Here is a 20,558-nt window from a genome sequence, read left to right as displayed (position 1 = left end):
GTGTGATAAAAAGCTTCACTGCACATCCACAAAGGAGCACAGAGAGACAACGGCAGATAGGGGACATCTTCCCTGGATACTCACAGGCCCATCACAGGAGCCATCAGCACATCAAAAGCCGATCTCCACAAGTCCAGAGGAGCAAAGAGGCACAATGGCAGGGGAGTAACCCAAATTATGGACTCAGAGGATGGGACATCCTGCTCAGACCCCTCCTAGGGCTGCTGCAGGACTTCCTCAGCCCTAGTGTCCAGGCATGAAACCCATCATGACAAGTCAACATCAGAATACCTTTCAGACCAAGGGAAGTTACCACTTAGGGTTATGGGACACATGAAGATGGGATACAGAAGAGCATTTCAAAAATCATCTGTCATGTCAACAAAAGAACTCAGAAGACTGTATGGAAATGGGTCACACTAACATTTGTCATAGTCTTAAAGACTGAGCTACAACAAGAGTGTTCTATTATGCAGACTCTTCTATATTTAAAACTATATTATCAAGTATCTTCATCCAAATGTTATGCAAATGTGATATGAAGAATATAGTGAGATTTAAAGAACATAGACCAAAACTTGAACCTTCCCTCAAAAATACTAGTTTGTCAAACTAGAGCTGGCAACATACTAGCTCAGCAGAATGCAAGAACGAACCTGAGTACCAGCAGAAAGAGTGAGATTCTTCTTACCCAGCTCTAGGTGTCTGTATTTGACATGGGTTTCACTGGCAGGTTTATCAGTGGAGACCTAATCAACCTAGTCAGTGGAGTTCAGAGTGTAATTCACCTGGCCAAATGTCAATATATACTTCCAGTGAAGATGAATCTGTACTCAGTGCCACTGACTGCAAGAACAAGATCTCTGCACACTCTAATGGGAGGTTAGACACCTAAGTTGCATTGCCACCTATGCTATAGACATATGAAGTCTAGCACGATGAATCTTACATCACTTCCCCGGAGAAGGAAGTTGTGAGAATGAAACACAACAAAACTAGTTTGCTAATACATTATCCATCCTAGAGAGCTGTAACTGTCATTCCAGTGACATAAACCTGCAACAATCAAGGGGCAAATCAAGGAATACAAAAGATACAAAATGCCATTAAAATAAGATTTAAAGACTGCTGTGAATGAGGCTGACTATCTCCTAGCAGGGTCAAAGGACAAAGTTTCCACTTTTGTGAACTCCACTCCAGGCCACACAGCTCCTCTAATGCTTGGTCCCACACACATGAAAGAGGGTGTGTGCCACTGGTAGACAGCTATTTTCCATCTCCTCATGAATTAAGGCAATAATTGGATGCAACTGTCCTGTCCAACACTTGGACCATCCTTGAAATCACAAAAACACATAGCACATGTTCAATTTTCCACAGAGAGGAGAAACAAGTCAGAAAGATACGCTCTTTGATTAAGGAGGGTACTTACCTAGTCGAAGACATTCTAAAGATGCCTGGGCCCAGTTTCTTGTAGATGAGGATTCAATGTAGTAGCAATGACCTCGGAAAGGGATCCAAGACTTGTGTCCTTCTGATTCAGGGCACTTCCCTGGAAGCTGAGGGGGCTCAGTGGGAGCTTGAACTGTTAAAAAAAAAAAAATTAAAGAAACAACTTCTTATACGTTCTTTTATCATGAATAGATTACTTTACCCAAATGTTGGAAAACTCACTCAGGTCTTTAAAAAAAAATCTTGGTAGTCTATACTGCTTACTGCAACACAATAATGGGAAAATGTCCTAAATCTGTGAACAAAAACTACTGCAACTGTAGTCTCAAGAAATCTATGTTAGCAAAGAATCCAAGCATACTTTTATCTTTTAACATATTCTTAAGTTCAGCTCAACTCTCTACTCACAAACGTATTTTCATATCTGACAGCTTTGCTGAATTAGGGCCCATATGAACCTGGTCATATGGGCTGTGACATGGAATGCAGAAGGCATTATCAGATGATAGTAACAGGAGTTTCATGTCAGAAACATAAGAGAAGGCAGCTTGAAGAAGTATCTTCAAACACTTCTACACCACCTGTAGTTTATTATTCAGTTATGAAAGGAAAACCTGGAAAGGTGTTATAAGTAAACATTCCTTGTGACACCTTATGGCTTGGTCATTCAGCTCATCCCCCTTCAACACCATACCCATGTGACTACTGCCTACCATTCACTGGCTTTTGATTTTTGAGGGTTTTGGTCTTGTGTGCTTACTCAATACAAGAATAAATAGCAGAGTAACGTGGGTATAAGCTTTGCAAAATACATCTAATATTGTTAAGGTAAAGTGATGGCTATTCACAGTCACACTAGCTCCTTCCTAATACATGTTGGACCTCTTTTTAAAGCAGCCTCATTCAATCCAAGTAAATTTTAATTATTTCATCTATTTAGCTCTTGAATTAAAAAACAGCATTTACATATACATCAGCAGACCATCCACCCACAATGAACTCCAGAGAGATAGTCATTGTAATTACAGTGGTTAGATTCAAGTTCTTACCATCAGTTTTTTTGCAAATAGAGAAGTAACTTTCATTGCAGGATCCTGTCTTCCAGGAGCCAGTGATGTCTAGATAGACACAGCCTATTTTCTGCTTTGGCTCCCCTTCAGCCCATTTAGTATACTTCATTCTCCAGTTATCAATCCATTCATAACGCCCATTGGTCTAAGAACAAAACAAATCAACAGGAATGATTCAACTCTAAACATTAACCATTCCTTCATCAGTCAAGTATCTGTCTATGCAGCACCTTGTGCTGAAAGCTCTTTTGGAAATCAGTATCAAATACAAATGGCTCGAACTTTTAAATTTATGTTGTGACAAGCAGCTATTAATTGAGAAATACAGCAGCACAACAAATGCTGTTCAGCCAAATGAAATGCAGAGTAAGTGTCATTGAATTCATTTTGAACTTAATAAAACTGTTAATTTGGGACTAATAAAAGCTTTACTTAAAATAATTTGTAGGAGTGAAGGTCCAATGACTAATTTTTGTACTATCTGTCTCCTCCTAAATGTCAAGAAATGTAGATTATTTTAACTGAAATATATTTAAAAGCTTAATAATTTCCCACCAAAGCTGGTGAACTCAGTGAATCACCCTGTTGATTAGGCTAGGGGAAACTTTTTTAGAAAGTGGTGTGTTCTGTTCACTTATTTTGTATTTCTTTCGTGTGCTCAGCCAAATGGAGTGAATGTGGGACAAGTGTCTGATACAAGAAGAAAGCGTGGTGTACTTCAATATGCAGAAAGTATCAAAATATCAAAGAACTCAGAGAGGGAAGACAGATAAAATTACATTAGGTAAATCAATTAATTATTTGGCTAAGTGTCCTCAAAAATGTCAAAAGAGTATTAGCAACAGCACCTTGTTCTATTTCTGAAAATTACGTATTTTTACTTAGAATAAATGCTTTCCACAGTACACCTTAAACTATGTGGATTTTATCTCAAATACACCATATATACAAAAAGGTATTTCAAGATGTTAGCCTAAAACCTCTTGTTTGGAAGTGCACAGAGTGTAATATCACATAAAAAGTGTGAAAGTGTGTGTAATATATACAATTTAATCAGAGTAGTGGAAGAGGATGGATTCCTATCTGTAAATTTGACAGCACATAAAAGTATTTAGGACCAAGATATTAACTAATAAGCTAAAGTAAAGAGAGATAATAAGACTTTTCAGTTCCTGATTTGTCCATAAGAAAAGCAGCATCACGTTCTATTAGTCTGATGTTCTTACCACATTACTGTTAAGACCAATCCACATAGGCACCCCATACTTTAATATCTTTAGCCACAGAAATGAATGACTGTAGGGATCTAAGATGCTGGAGAGGTCAAACTGGTCACGTTTGCAGTTTTTTCGTGCATCCTCCCATTTCATTTTGGTATGGATGAACAAATAACTACTGTTACCATAACGGATAATGCTGGATGAGGATGAACTTGTAGAAGGCAGAAACTCAGCATCTGTAAAATAAAGGATAAAAAAAGACTCATATACTTGTTCAAAAGAGGATTATGATTTCACTGTGGTTGCACATAGAATTAAACAAAAAGCCTTTTTTCTTGATCTCATCTTCCCTGACTTTCGATCACTGTGGGTTAGATGCACCATGCTTTAAGCCAGAATCGGTACTAAAAATCAATTACAAAGCTGTAGAAAGGAAAAGAGCTGTTTAAAGCAACCTCTGAAAGGACTAAAGGAGCATTCTGTATAATCCTCCAGAATAGTATTACTGAAATTAGTTTGAATTAGATTAGGTCACAGTTTCTTTAGGAAAAGATTTGTTTATCCAAAAAAATGCTTTACAGAGACTGTTTTTTTCCAGGGATTTTTTTTCCCCAGAGAAAATGAAAACTCCACAACAGACCAGTCCTTAAAAATCAATCAGATATTTAAATCCAGGTTTTCATTGCTTTTTAATTTCTTTTTTTGCATGTGAATTAGCTTAAGTTCAGTGTGGTTGAGTTACAGTCGCACCCCAGACAGTTCATGTTACATGTACAAGCCAGTATTTTCCAGAACATGTTTTGAAAGCCAGGGTGTTCAAAATCACAGAACAAATATGATCATGTTAAGGGTCATACTAAACACAAAGATGCAGATACAAATTCTAGCTCAGAAAGGCAGAAACACAGCAGTTACTGGGGAGGGTCAACTCAGAGTACTGACTCTAACTGGACTTCTGGCACATACAACCCTTGTGTTCCTGCCTGAAAAACAATTTGTGGATGTATCTCTACTGGAAGTGAAATAATGTTGAAATCCACACACCAAATCAATTCCCTGAAAAACCATAAGGTTGGACTGTGTTTTAACTGAAAAGACAAGTACCTGCATTAATTTGGCATATATATCCTCTGTTGTTGTCACAACTCTCATCGGCCCACTTCCCTGCTTCCTTAACAGGATTGTTTCTCATGACAACACAATCAGCCTCGAGGCAAAAAGATATGAAATCAGTTACAGATAGCTAGAAGAAGCAAATATGAAACTTTTGTCCCCCTTTTACATCTTCAGACACAAGTAATGCTGTGGTTTTACTTTCGTATCCTTGTAAAATTTAAGAGCGTAAGTTTTATGATGTGGCAGTTCTGTTCCTCTCACACTTCACAGATTTCTTAATGTTGCTCTCCTATGCAACGTTGGGGTAGATAAGTGGAGCAGAGAAATTTGGGTGTTCTCATATCTGCAGGCACACAGCATGGAGAGAAGGAAAGCCACAGACAATTTAAAGAGAATCGAAAGCAACTATTGTAGAAAAGGCCAGTTAACTTTGTCCCAGAAAAAAAAACGGACCCTTAATGGACAATGCAACATCTCTGACATATCGGTCTCTTCAAATTTATTGCTGTAAGCTGTAACACCACACATAGCAAAACTAGAACTGGTCCTGCCCAAAGGCAGCTATTGATCTCAGTACCACCCTTACAGTGATGTTTCACCTTCTCTGACATGGACACCGTAGCTAGCACATATTAAACAGTGATGAATGCAAAAGGCTGCATGGGTGCAAATGGTTTTGTGCAATGATATTATTTTTGTGCAATATTTATTTTATTCTATTTACATATTTGGTATTGCTGTCCAGGATGAGATGCACAGAGAAACACTGAATTTGTGGGTGAAATGCGTTAAGATTTAAATCTTTCAAACTGAACGGTCACATAGTATTTTGCATTAACTATGATAACTTCTTTCTGCTAAGGTCAAGTAAACTTAAAAATAAATCTGAAATTTGTGAAATAGGGGCTTTATAAGTTTTCACTGAAGACTTCATAGAAATCCTACCACTTTTCATAAAAAACGAAAAATACATATTGTTCCTCCCAGGAGTAACATTTTAAAGAGGCTTTCTGTTTTGCAGTCCAAATTCTCCCAAATTTTCTCCCTCCATTAGAGATAAGAAGCTTAGAGGTGCTACTTTCAAAAACAGGAAAAAGGATATTAGACATAAAAATAAGACGTCTACATTAAAAATGGCATTCAAGAGAAACAGAGCTAGTATTATAATGTGCTGTAGTTCCATAACACAGAACTATCTAAAGACGTAGGATCAGAGAGGAACTCTATGACCTATCAGAGCAGTTTGTATGACAGAGAAATAGGGGAAGTTAATTTCCTTTTTTAAAAAAAAAACAAAAACAAAAACAAAAACACAAAAAACCCCCCACCAACAAAACAAAAGAAACCCCCACAAACAACTGAATAGCTATCTTTTTATAGAAGCATGTCCTTTCCGCAAATGTGAGTGACAGAATTTGCTTCCATGTAAGACATGGCTGTTCGAGGGGAATATTTGAGAGTGCCCCTTGCAAGCTACATACCAACTGAGAAACCTGCTAAGTTCAGGCACAAGTGTGGTCAGAGGACTAGGAGGATGTGCTCATTCAGTGTGCTTTTGGGGCAAATGACATGAGGCAGGAATCCCACTGTCCTCTTGACCAGAGCCTGTGAGACAACATAGGGTGAACACAGAAGCAGTGTAACCTTCCTGGACACAGAGAACTGAAATCTGAAGCCAGTCTTTCTATGAGCACTCCGCAGATCTTGTTATCAGCTAATACAGCAACTATCCAAGGGCTCAAAACCATTCACTTTATTTAGATTTGTACATTAGTATATTTGTATATTTTTATATTTGATATGTAAGAAAGTATCAAAGTAATAATTCAAGCAGTAACATGTCTCAAGTTCCAACAAATGCACAATCTCTATCTAAAAATCAAATTTCAGTGAACAATTTGCGATTGCTATTTACCTGGCCATCATATGAGTATAAATCCGTATGTCCTGATGGGAAGCCTTTGGCCCAGTTTGTAAAGTAAACTCCTGTTCCATCTGTCCAGAGGAACCTCAGTTCATGATTTATATCATTTAATCCAATCCATGTATCAATAACAAAATCTTTCATATGAAAGGTGAGGAAAGCTAGAGTAAAAAAAAGGCAAAGAAAAAGATAAATACTTTTAATGAATGACAATTGAAATGTCCAGCCTCGCTCAGACTGGCGATATTAAATATTTCTTCTGAAATACAGAACACTTCATTGTTGACAACACAAGCAGGTAAGATGAAATGGAGGCGACTTTTGAGTTTAATGAACAGGACACCAGATATTTAACTGTGGATTTGAGCAAAATACTTCAGCTAAGCATCTAACCTGGTACTGAGATGTATCCCAAAAACATGACAGAAATGCTTTTTATAATGTTTCAAGACATTTTTGAACCCTAGTCACCCAATTGACTTAGAAATATACAGCCGTGTAGATCACATATTTTTGATAATCCCACCAGAGTGGTTACCCCCTGGTGGTATCAGACTGTGCCACTGAGCACCTGCCACTTATGCACCTGCACAAGAAGTGCTGCTACAGAACAGCGAGAGTGGTTCTTCTCTCCCTGGAACACCTGGGCAATAGCTTGCACTGTCTTAGCAGGGAGCAGAATGCACAAGCAACATGCTTAAAATAAGTCTTAACAGAACTATTCATCACAAGCAAATCAATTACCGCAGCTTTGCACAGTCCAGGAAAGTGTTTGTGTGTCTTAACTAGCGTGGCTAGCTCACAAATAGGCTGGGTCAGCTGGCATTCATCAACCCACTAATTCACAATATATCAAACACTGTGATTAAATGAACATATCATGGCTTTTGCCAGCTGCTACAGTCATTGTTATAAGCTTACTTATCTCTGCAAACAATAGATTAATTTCTGTCTGCTCTATCAGCCGTTCACTTTCCTTTAGTCTTTTAAAAGGAATGCAGCTTACACTTCCAGGAATGAAACCTGTACCTTTCTTTGCCAAATATTAGCATTGCTGTTCTGCCAGAAACTGTAACAGGAACTCAAGCCTTTATGCCTACATTGCCAGCAACAGCAGTAGATTTGTGTTAATAGCTTTATTGCTCATTTCTGGTTCACCTAGAACTCAAGCCGTGTGCATGAACCAACCACCTGAAATCTGTAATGCAGAAATTATGTTGGATAAGAATTGGACTACATTTGAAAAGTGAAAGTTTGATTCTTCATTTCTTCACATGTGGAAACCATAAGTGGTACTGAGTTCATGTCAGCAGTCTAAATTTAAACTATTTAATTGCTCAGACTACAATACAGGCTCGTTTTGCAATGGTAATTTTTCAGTATGCTCTTTTGAGTTCACAAACACTGTATGTTGTGCAACATCTGTTTTTTATCACTGTAGTATAAAACAGTATTTCTAAAAAGAGGGTGTTACTAACATCTATCAGAATCTTCCCCAATTTTTTAATCTGAATGTGTGCCATGTTTATTCAAGCATGTGCTAATTTCCCTCTGCTCATCTCCCCCAGTCAGAGATGCAGCTCTTAGGTTCGTTAAAATAAGCTGCTCTAGTGAAAAGAACGGTACACCTGTATGGTGAGCAGTGGGTAGGTGTATGTGCAGTCAAACCTCTGCCCCCAGCTGCCCAGAGACAGCAAGTTCTGATCCTGCAAGTGTTCTGCTTAAGCTAATAGGAAAGTCATGCAGCGAGTTAATGCCATCTAGTGAAACTACATCATTTGGAATGGAACTTGCTGGGTCCAGACGGCATTGTGTGTAAGCTGAAAAAGCACTACCCTGGCTGCCAGGACAATATACATGTGTGTATATATATATGTGTGTATATATATTTTTATATATATATATATATATATATATATATATATATATATATATATAAAATCTAAGCCAACATTAAAATTTGGTGGATTCAGGTGAAGACTTCACTGTAAATTCCTAAAATTTATATGGTTTGGAAAAAAAAATCAGATGTGCAATCATTATTCAAATCCTGTCCATATTCGCACAAATACAACAGCCATCCTGTAAAGGTTAAATGTCATCTCATCTCATTGCTACAAAACTGTACACAGTACCTTGCACTTGTTCATTAACGATAGTGGCCAGGTTTCCTCCTAAATTCATGCAAGCTGTTCTTGCAGCATGCCAAGTGACACGTTCATCTTCTGTAGATCCAAATATTTTGTAACACTAAAACATGAACAAATACTCTATATATTATCTTTACTCTAATATGCCTCACAGATTGAAAACCACTGCTTTAAGCAGAGCAGAATGGAGAAAAGGCAGGAAAATAATGCACTTATCTGAAAAAAAAAAATCACATTCAGCTTAAAATGGGCTTTTTGTGCTGATCCTTGTTCTATATAAAATTAAAGGTCTCAAGAAAGTGTTTTGCTTAACAAGACACATACTAGATTTGATAAAAAATCCCTAGAAAATCAGCAAAATCTGGCTTTTTATAGGCAGTCAGCTAAGAGCAGTTAGTTGTGCATGACTACAATTAGTCTGCCTCTATTTATTTGACTCTACAAAGCATACCACATCAGTAAAGTTAAGGAAGACAAAATGTATTCAGTACTGAAAAAGCATTATCGTTTGGTTATAAAACATGAAGATCAATGCATTAATACTTCAGGAACTCTGTCTAAACTCTTTAGGAAACGCCTATCAAAAGTTTGAAGAAATGACTAAAGAATGACTTTCATCAGCTGCAACTGAATATGCTCAACTTTATTAGAAGCATCAAGAAAGCACTTTTCCTGCAAAACAATGGATGGGCAAACAAAGAAAAGCATGCAGGTGTCAACCAGCTCTCTGCAAAAAAATAAAAATAATTATATTTTACTCAAATAGGAAACAGTATTATTAAATAATTCCCTTGTTTTCTATTTAATGCTTTGCCAAACATCCAACATGCACTGTATTTGTTACGGTACCTTATTACGAAAGGAAAGCCAAGTTGGATGACACCCTCTTGGAGTTGAAAGTGTTGTTGGAGGAACAGTTGAGTTAATGGAACTGTTGTGCCTTTCACATATGTAGGGATTTGGATAACCACAGTTTATATCATTCCAAAACCCTGAATGTAAGATAAATGGGAAACTGTATGACACCACATCCAGAGCTGGCTAAATGGAAATCAGTTTCACTCATTCTTACACAAAGTGCTCTTAGTTGAAAGACAAGATCAAATCCTCAAAGTTTCTTGGTTTATTGTCATTCTATATCAGCATCTAGCATAAAAATGTCACTTTATACACACTGTAATTACAGAATGTTAAAAGCAAAGTAGAACCAAATACTAGAAAAATCTATTTTCTAGTGGCACATTAGGCCAATTTTAATTAAAAAAGTACAGAACAGTTGTACAGTAATCAAACCACAGACCTCTATCATGCTAGGCTTCCCCATGAGAGGCTTAAGGTAAACACAAGAGCACAAAATTATTAAGTCCTGAAAATAATACTGTGGTCTACTTCTATAATATTTGCAAAAATTGTGACACAAACACACAAATAATGAGATTCAGGAACAAACATACAAAACTCACCTAAATTCTTATACATAACTACACAGTTTTCATCATTATTTGCAAAGTTAGGTTCATGTGGTGCCCATGCCAAATAATTCACTGGAGTGCCATCCATCCAGCTGAAGAAAAGCAATCCAACAAAACACTTCTTTAACGTACAAATAGAATTGCTTCCACATTACAAAAAGTAATTTTGCAACATGTTTAATGCAGCTGTTGGTAGTTTAAGGTGTACAAGGCTTTTTGACCAATTTGCCTCTTTGATAATTGTGCTCAACTTTGTGCAAAAACATAGGTGCATGTATTGAAGTGGTGTTTACTCTGCATTCAAGCAATATGCTGACACTTTTGCAACTGATAGGACAATATTAAAAATAACCATTCAGGCCAATGTGACAGCCAGACATCATTTCAGCATGAGAGAGCCCACGTGCTCACCATTTTCCCCAAGTCATACATTCCCTGTGCCTATTACAGACATAAGAGATTTTATTCGTACCACCAGTGAAATGCTTGATCGTTCCCCTATGCAGAAGAAAAGGGCATGACAAACTACTTACAAGGAAATTCCTGTGACAACGTGCTTTACCATAAGGTAAAACACAAAAGTCAAAAAAGTTGTACATCTGTGTGGATTAACCAATAAAGAACAAAACCATAACCAGGCAACCAAACACTTATTAGAGGACATATTTCTATTGAACTGCATGTGACAGAGGTGCCCAGGTTTGCCCTTCAGGCATATATGCAAGGTACTTCACCTAAAAGCACATTCATCTTAGGGTCCCTACAGAAACAATGGGATGGCAGAGACACCTCATTTTCAGAAGGTGATCTGGCTCAGCTAACATTTTACTTATCCTCTGCAGGTTCCTCATTGTCACCATGGACTATAAGGGGAAGCAAGAATTACTAGGCATCTATCCAGGCATTTCAAGACCCAGACTGAACTGAATCCAGGCCTAAATTAACATCACGTGTAAAAATCAATATGGTGATGCATCCTGACATTCAGTAAGGCTTGCAGAAAACCTGCTTATCCTCACAGTGCGCCTGGAGTTATATAATAGCAACAGCTATCTTTGTTCTCCAAAAAGAAAATAGGCTGCATTTTTCCCTTTATTACAGTCTGTTCCCAACAGTTAAGGATGGGGAAAAAGAATGGGTTTACCTACCAAAAATGTTTTATATCTTGAGTTGGGACATCTATTTATATTTTCAGTATAGATCACAGAATAAAGGAAACTAGAATTCCTGAATAAAAATTCAAAATACACCATCTGCAGTGTAATTTTTCTGCTAGCTTTGGATTAATTCTATTTAAGAAACATGCAGTATTTCTCCTGGATAATCTGGAGGTAAATTAACATGGAATTAAACCACTTGAGAACACAATCATTTAAATTAAGACTCAAAACTAAGTATGTCCTTTGAAAATCCATGTCCTATTGAGTTAACTTGTTTGGTCCCACAGACTACAAAATCTTAGAATAAAGAGTAAAGCAGAACTTTCCAAATCTAACAGACCTGATGTAAACTTACAAAAACAAACTTAATGTTTTATATTGTTAAAGAATAAGTCAAGTTTTAGGGTTGATGGATCTACTTTAGCTTCCAGTGGTGTCAAGGAGAAATACCATTTACTTGAAAATGAGCTGTTCTACAAAGAAAAAATTTCACCAGCATCAACAGGAAATATTTTGTAAAAGTTCTTTATGTCAGCTATGTTTTACTGAATATGGAAAAGGCACACAACAGCTGAGAGCAAAATTCAAATCAAGATTTTTTCCTGCTATAATCAAATACAGAATAGTAATAGGGCAAGAGTGGCTAATAACAGAAATTGGATTTTAAAAAAGGTGGATTAAACATAGTGGCACATTATGGTATATTTACTACAGAGGACATTTTTACAAACTTCATAATAAAAAACACTAAGAATGAAAATCCCACAGAATTCAGTGGAAAAACATTCTCACTTCCTTTGACAGGCCACAAGTGCTCATTCAAGTGCTTCATTATTTTTGTACTCTCAGTAGATTTCTTTATTTTAAAGCACAATGCAAGCTTGATAGTTCTAGTTGGCCTACCTTGTCCGTTTGTCAACACTCAGTTGTAAACCAATGAAATATGAATCCTCTCTGCCATTTTTCAAGATCTAGAATGTAAAGATTAAGATTGTGTAAGTGACCTCATTTTATCATAGAAATCTATTATGGTAATAATGAGTAATATCTGTCTGACTGACAGAGGATGTGGACTGCTATATTCTCTAGCTACAACATTTAAGTGAAAGCAGCTCACAGCTGATACTCTACACTCAAACTTCACCATTGGCCAAAAGGTCTGGTCACTGTATCGACACTTCTCACAGTCTTACTTGAAAGTCACTGAAACCAGCACCTCTTGCAGAGTCTTTGCAGTGGACATCATCTGACACATTTCTTGCAAGGGGCAAGCTTTCCTACAATTTGAATATAAAATGATATAGGCCCTTGTGTCATGCCACTGACACTCTTCAGCCAGCTCAGGAAAGGTTCTGTGTAGTTCAAATCTGACTTTTAGACACATTCCTGCTTAAAAGAAGTCTCAAGACAGTATAAACAGGCAACTAACTCCAGCCACCTAGGAAATCTCATTTAAAAGCTCTTTCTCATGGCATAATACATGCCTCAAGTTGTTCTCCCTGCATAATTATAACCTCCCCACAAGAAGAAGGAGGCAAAGGAACAAAACTGAGAACCAAAAAGAGGTTGCTAGGTAGACTACACCCTGGATACACTGACAAGATCAAAAGCCAATGTTCTGAGTGTTGCATACAAGCCAACATCTGTTTTGATCCACTACTCAAGATATCTTATCTGTTGATAAACTTTACTTTCAGTTAACTCACCTGCCTTACAGAATTGTAGCTCACAAGTATATTACTTGCTAAAATGAAGCCACAGATCAATCAAAAGTAAGCATTACAATTTACCTTAGCACATCACCAGTTGCAGACAGCTATAATGTGGTGTAACTGCCACATCAAATAGGAGAAGCAGATAATGATCTGTTTAATGCTTACCGTGCTTATTTCTATACAAAATACTAAACCAAAATTGTACTTGTCTCAGCTATAAAACAATCTAAAAAAAGACTTGCGTTTGTTCTTCATATTCATCTGGCTTAATGCTACTGCAATTTCCCTATCATAAAACTTGTAGGGAGAACACCAGGGTGAAAAGGATTTGCGCCCATGCTCACTTGTTTTGGACGATTTATTCCACAGTACTAATGATTTTTCTTACATATCGCCAGAGGAACTTTCTTTCACTTTCACTCTCGATGACGGCAAGGTCTCCAAAGTTCCTTTTGCAGAACTCCCGACCTGCTTCCATAGGAACACTCTCCGTGCTGAAATAATATTGTTTGTCTCCATGTATAATCCATCCATCCTCCGTCTTCTTGTATTCTGTAAGACAGGTGGTAAGCTAACTATATTGTTCCTGAAATACAAGACATTCTCATTACGAAAATTTTTAAAATGCTTTTAAACATACACACACACAAACAGTAATAGCAGTGACACTTACTGGGCGCAGGAGATTCTGTTGGTTCAGGCTTTACACTTGCCCCTGTAAGAAAAAAAAAGATCTATTGTGATTGTACACTTTCTGCTGTAAGAGAAAATATTTAATATGATTGACAGGCATGTTTTTCTATTGATACTGAATTTTACAGTCAGCAATGGATTTAACACCAAAAACTGGAAGGAACTGCATAGGCAATATCTCTTTTTTTTGGCACACTATTCAATTTTAAATGCATATTCTTGTTCCATGAGGCTATTCCTTATGTGCAAGGTATTATAAAACACCTTGAAATTTACCTGAATTAAGTAATTATTTTTTGGTATTCACCGGACGCAGAAAACCTTATGCCCCAAAACATTAACTCTATTAAGACAGTCCTGTAACTCCCACTCCCTCCTTCCCCATTAATCCTGGCTTAAACCAGAGGCAGCAGGAATGTAGGCTGGGATTCCTTCCGTGGTGCCTTACCTACTACAGAGTGGGGTTCTTTCTGTCTTTCTCTGGTTGAGAATAACTTCTCTCTGGATCTTAAAAATTTCCCTAGATAAAATCTCACCAAAAAAATATCCCATGAAATTAACTGGTCACTTCTGAAAAGAAGACTTCAGGCTAAAGAATTCCCATTGTTTTTGCTATGGCATCATGGAGATGGCATCCTGGATGGCATCATTAGCATCTCAGGAAAACATTTTCTAGTACAGGAGATCTCTGTCTTTATAGGTTCAGCAATTTATTTTATGCTAAAATATAATCTCATAGATATTGGTATTTAACAAGAAATTCTCTGGCTAGGAAATTATTTTACCAGTATAAAACAGAGCTGGTACTTTATTGTCAATAAACTAAAGCGGCATCTTTATTTTGCTCCCTTCCCTCCCAATACAAGACTGTGGTAAAATGTTTAAATGAACGCTTTCTGAAATACTCAGATAGATGCGCTGCTTCTGGAACTCAAGATTTCCCTAAGTTATAAATTTTGTCTTGATGTCTTCAGAAAAAAAAAAAAAAAAAAAAAAAAAAAGCATCCAAACTCAGATCTCAAGCGAATGTAGTGAGAAACCCAGATGTGAATGTAAAGCCCAGTCAAAGCAAAATAAATTGTCTCAAAACCAGGTTACATCTTGCAACTACACATTCAATTAGCTGACAAAACAGTACCTGAGCCAAGTAAAGGAGGGATTTTTCATACATAAAAATTCAAGTATGTGAACTGATTTGCAAACTATTTTCTACTCACTTGAAACTCAACTCAGAAAAAAAATTCCAAAATAGGATTTGCTGGAGAAGGCATGAACTTCTCTAAAGGAAAAGTCGAAATTGAATGTGAATATTCAAAGTAACATTTTCTATTTTTCATGTACTACATTTCCCCTTCTGAAATCATAGAGAAAGATCAGTGAGTAGTCCCAGCAGGGTACCAAAGACTCTGTATTGTTAAATGCATTGAAGACATGGAAAACCTTCTAATACCTTGATATTTCACATTCCACAGGGAAACATTCTGATAAACAGGTTTTGAAATTCTTTATTTCTTAAAGTTAAGGAAAAAATCAACTGAGAATTTTCTTACAATACTAATACACAGGAATAGGCGATACCTTTTCTTATCTGGCAAATCCATCCATATAGATAATCACAGTGCCTGTCATTCCAAAGCATGCTGGAATCACCACTGATCTCTGCACAAAGTTCAACTCCTTGATAATTATTGGGTTCTCCAAAGCCCCAGTTTTCATACCTCACCTATGACAGAAAAGGTTTTGTGAAGATTCTGCTAAATAGAAAGAAAATAATGGAGAGAGGGGGGAAACAGCATGAAACCACAGACCTACAACTTGTTCCTACTGTCACTTTAAAAGCCTAGATAAAAGGAAACCAGAATTTCCCTATGCAGACGTTGCCATTTCAAACTTTTTTCAGACTGCAACTGGACTGCAGCTTAGATACCAGTTGTTTCCAATCACACTTGGAAGAATATTGACATTTTTATAGGACCTAAATTCTGTAACATTCATCTAATAACAATAATAGGGCATGCTACATGTTGACCTTAAATTAAGTAAATATCCTGTATGAATAAAATAGTAGGACATTAAGAAAAAACAAAAATGTTGGCATTTTTCTCAGAAAAATATTACCGATATTCTCATTTTTCTATATAAATTCCAATTTCTGTTTTCTGTATAGTAAACTTCCATCAACATATTTTGACCAGCCTTGCATGAAATACACCCACATCTCCAAACCCACTTTTGTTTCTACAATTTTATATCTTAGTCTAAAGTACAGTCAAGCCACATTGGCATAAAACAACTGCCTTCAGCTCCATGGAATGCAGGCCATTTCAGATAAAGAGCTAATTAGCAAAGAAGAGAAATAGTAAAGAGGGACTATTTTACTCAAAAAATCCTTGCATTTATAAGAACATCCTTTTAGTCTACATGAACTTAATTTTCTTGTTGATTCAATGCACATTTTCTTATCAGAATTGAGTATGTTTTAGCCAAAAAAAAAATTAAGCAATGAAATTGCTATTCATAAACTTTCCTAAAGAGAGCATAATACAGTAAAGGGTTATGATTCCCTGGAGGTGTTCAAAAGACACGCGGTGCTTAGGAACATGGTTTAGTGGCAGGCTTGGTAGTGTTAGGATAATGGTTGGACCTGATGATCATAAAGGTCTTTTCCAACCTAAATGATTCTATGATTAAGTATAAAATTACACAGAAACACACACGAGAAGCACAGGGAATGCAAAATAACAACTGTGGAAAATTCAATCACTCACTGGAGATCCATCACTCCAAGCAAAGCCATCATCAGGGTTCAAGTAATATAAGCCCATCCAGAAATGCTGATGGTAATAGCCATTGTTCCTAACAAAGAAACAAACAAACCCAAAATCATAAATGTCCTATTTATAAGAAGTTTAAACATAATACCAAAACTAATAAGAGCATTACAATATTTTTAACAATCCATAATTCACAACAGTTAATAAGCTTCTCTAAAAATAATCCTTAAAGCTGTTAGAAACCATATCAACCAGGGTGGAAATTAATTAAACTGCAACCACTTCTAGCTGTTATCACCATACATTAACTCAGACAGTTTCAGACAGACTGAAACACTGACCAAGAAAATGCGCAGATCCAGCCCAACTCCTGAAAATAAGGTGGCTTAAAACTTTTGTAAAATGGTTCAATAGCTACTGTTGCTCCAGTTATCAAGTCTCCATTTTCTCTGTAAAGGCACTTACGGTTTCCAACCACAAAGTTACTTGCTGCAGTTAAATCACATTTTAAAAATAGCACCTTGAAGTAACTCTTGCCTGCAAGCAGACACACTTCACTGATTTATCTGAATTTATTGAGTCAATTTGTGGTAATGCAGCATCTGAGACTTCTTCCTTACTGTAAGTACATAGCTGGGATTCTAGTACAGTTGTAGCATTTTGCAAGGCTGTCATGCTTCCATCTTTCTTCCTAGTTAGACAGGGATGTACAAGTTCATTGAGCCCAGTGTATTCAGGTCATATTGCAGGTGTTACATTTTTAAGACTATTTGACCTCATTCAGAAATCTCACACCTGTTTTTTACAGTTCAGGAACTTACTAACCATATTTACATTCCCTGTGTAGGAAAAAATTAATCTGAAGTTGCTTCTGCTTTCTGATTTGTTCATAAAAATGACAATCAACATATTGACCAGATTTATATCATGACTGTTATCCTATTTGTACCCTTGTTTATATGAAAACAACTGGCATCTGTGATAATTTTATAATATCCCCAAATCCACAATAAATACTTTTGTGTCAGATGATAAATGTTGCCTCAACCAGATATCTTGCCAATCTCATTTTAGCATTAGTTTCCGGGGTGATTGCCACTAGTCATACAACACTTGTTATTTCATCAGCTCTGCTTTTTTTGCTATGTGTTCGACACAGATGCAGATAATGAATCTAGATTGGCTTACACTGAAGCAAAAACATACACCTAAAATTAAGTATTTCAGAAAAATCAAAAGGCTAATTAAAGTGAATCACTGACCACAGTACAGATACTCACGCAATAGAACGCCATATCACATACTGTTCTTCTTTCCCATTAATGGAGGCCAGATCTCCTCCTATAGCTCGACAAAACTCTTGAGATTCAAGCCATGTTTTCTTTTGCCCTCCTCTCGAAAAAGGCTAAAGAGAGCATTTTGCAATCAGACAAAATAGACCATATAGATCACAAGATCAAGAAACATCAGCTACCCAAAGCAATTCATTTACAATTAACTTGTTCTGTGGGGATTACCAAAACTGTGAATACAGGGTTTATGAGTGTTCACCTCTGTGAAACACAGGATTGTACGAGTGTCTTGAAGCCAAGCTAGCAAACTGCATGGCTGACAGGAGTATCTGCTGCAAGACAACAATTAGCAGAAAGGCACTTTTAATCTTAAAAGAATGGGAAATTGAGTCTTAAAAGAATGGGAAATTCAGTCTTAAATGAATGGTAAATTAAGATCAGAAGATCAGACTCGAAGATCAGACTTTAATGGAATAATCTAAACCATGAGCATTTCAATAGAGGGGAACAAGACCTCTGCATTTAATCTGTAAATAAATTTATGAAACAGTAAGACATACGTATATTGTTTTTACTGCATGTGCATGCAGAAAATAGAAACTACTGTAATGTAGAAACAAGCAACATACTTTGAAACAGAAGCTAATACGATTGTTTGAGTCCCAGCCTTCTGGACACCGGGGAATAGGAGTTGTTGTAGGAACAGGTGGAGGTGTCACCCCCTCTGCCCACACTTTGCACAGGAACTTTGCCTTTTCTTCACATTTTATTACATCCCATAATCCACCTGCAATTCCAGTCCTCATGGCAACGCAGCCTGGCTTTCTTCCTGGTTGTAAACAGGAATGCACGAAAGCAGCATTTAGGGGGTCATAAGAATTTAGAAAACTTTGTATTCTATCCTAAAGGAAATTAAGTCTTTGTACAGAGTTAAAAAACCATTTCTAATGTTAGAACGGCTCCAGAGGAGGGCACAAAATGATCAAAGGGCTGGAACACCTCTCCTATGAAGAAAGGCTGAGGGAGTCGGGTTGTTCAGCCTGGAGAAGAGAAGGAGGAGACCTTAGAGCAGCCATTCAATATGTAACGGGAGTTTATAAGGAAGACGGGGAAAGACTTTTTACCACGGCCTGTAGTGATAGGACAAAGGGTAACAGGAGATTTAGACTAGATATTAGACAGAAATGATTCCCTGTGAGGGTGGTAAGACACTGGCACATGTTGCCCAGAGAAGCTGTGGCTGCCCCCTCCCTGGCAGTGTTCAAGGCCAGGCTGGACAGGGCTTGGAGCAACCTGGTCTAGTGGGAGGTGTCCCTGCCCATAGCAACGGGGCAGGACTAGGTGATCTTTAAGGTTCTTCCAACCTAAACCATCCTGTGAGGCTGGCTGTAGCAACATCATAACCCGTGATCCAATAAATTCTCCCTTAAAACTGAAGATGTGGTTAGTTTCTCAAATTTGTCTAATTTGACTATGATTTTCAAAAATGAACTTGCTATATATAGGTCTAGTATCCGCTTCATGGTCTACACAGCCTTACCACTCCACCTGACACGTTCAAATCAACATTTAGGCACTGAAATTTAAGACGGTCTGTGGATCTCCTGAAAGGCAAATGCAACATGCCAGAACCTCGAAGGCTGACGACCATCCCCTTTCTGATGCGATCATGTCAGAGATTAAATGACCTCCCACCCCTATAATTTCATTAGAACAGAAAAAAATCACAATGTTTTCATCAACAAAACTTAGCAAATAAGGAAATAACAATTAATCTAGCAAAGTTATTAACTAAAAAAAGATTAAACATAAATCTTCCTTTGGCCCTCTTGACCTTCCCTACAATCCCATTTTCTCTGGGATCAGAGATGCTTCATGCATGCTGTGATCTCACACCCCTCAGAACACACAGTAAGTTTACTATGAGATATGGCTGATCTGACAGGACTTGCAGGCAGGGCACAATGCACCTGCAGAGATTGCTCCTCCAGAGTAATACCGACACAGACTTTCCCGGAAGAGATGCAAGTCAGAAACTTGATCTCAATTTGAAGTTTCCTCCCAAGCTCATGTCAAAAAATCATTTCAGCACTAAGCAGGAAGTAAGCAACAGCACTGCATGCTTGAGAAAGCAGCCAGATATATTGGAGAGCAATTGCTCATTATACCACCAAGTGAGGGTTAAGAAATGAAGTAAAAAAATTCAACTAGTGAGCAATGTATTTTGGGCACTGGACTCGTTAAACAGTATAGAGCCATACCCACCAGGCATTTCGGAGTTCCAGTGTGTAAATAAGACAGATTCACCATTAGCCCACTTGAACGTTCCCTTTTCTTCTACATCTGAAAGTCCAATCCAAAAGTATCTTTCTGTTCTCAGCCCAACCAAGCTAGTCAGATAGGCTTGTTCATACCTGTGCAAAAGAATACAACCATAAAATTAATACTATTAAATTTATTTTTAGAAGCTGTTTAAAAGGCTTGTTATTTTCTCAGAATTACCACTGTACCTTCTTGAAA

General features: G+C 37.2%; 1 protein-coding gene across 2 annotated transcripts in view; it reads right to left on the bottom strand.

The window, feature by feature from the left end:
* LOC104351814 (macrophage mannose receptor 1) overlaps positions 1-20,558 on the bottom strand; it is a 58,109-nt gene that overhangs the window by 7,086 nt on the left and 30,465 nt on the right. For both annotated transcript variants that reach the window (XM_086466764.1, XM_086466763.1), the window contains exons 11-26: positions 20,304-20,452; positions 18,668-18,867; positions 18,027-18,151; positions 16,741-16,828; positions 15,551-15,695; positions 13,953-13,994; positions 13,668-13,831; positions 12,468-12,535; positions 10,396-10,496; positions 9,782-9,924; positions 8,918-9,032; positions 6,774-6,943; positions 4,847-4,949; positions 3,749-3,978; positions 2,502-2,667; positions 1,433-1,585 (exon numbers count right to left, since the gene is read on the bottom strand). In XM_086466764.1, the coding sequence (XP_086322890.1) occupies positions 1,433-1,585; positions 2,502-2,667; positions 3,749-3,978; positions 4,847-4,949; positions 6,774-6,943; positions 8,918-9,032; positions 9,782-9,924; positions 10,396-10,496; positions 12,468-12,535; positions 13,668-13,831; positions 13,953-13,994; positions 15,551-15,695; positions 16,741-16,828; positions 18,027-18,151; positions 18,668-18,867; positions 20,304-20,452 (2,162 nt within the window). The remainder of the gene's footprint in view (positions 1-1,432; positions 1,586-2,501; positions 2,668-3,748; positions 3,979-4,846; positions 4,950-6,773; positions 6,944-8,917; positions 9,033-9,781; positions 9,925-10,395; positions 10,497-12,467; positions 12,536-13,667; positions 13,832-13,952; positions 13,995-15,550; positions 15,696-16,740; positions 16,829-18,026; positions 18,152-18,667; positions 18,868-20,303; positions 20,453-20,558) is intronic.

The sequence above is a fragment of the Leptosomus discolor genome, chromosome 6, assembly GCF_034619465.1.
Source record: "Leptosomus discolor isolate bLepDis1 chromosome 6, bLepDis1.hap2, whole genome shotgun sequence".
NCBI classification, from domain to species: domain Eukaryota; kingdom Metazoa; phylum Chordata; class Aves; order Leptosomiformes; family Leptosomidae; genus Leptosomus; species Leptosomus discolor.
This window is presented reverse-complemented; position numbering and strand designations above follow the sequence as displayed.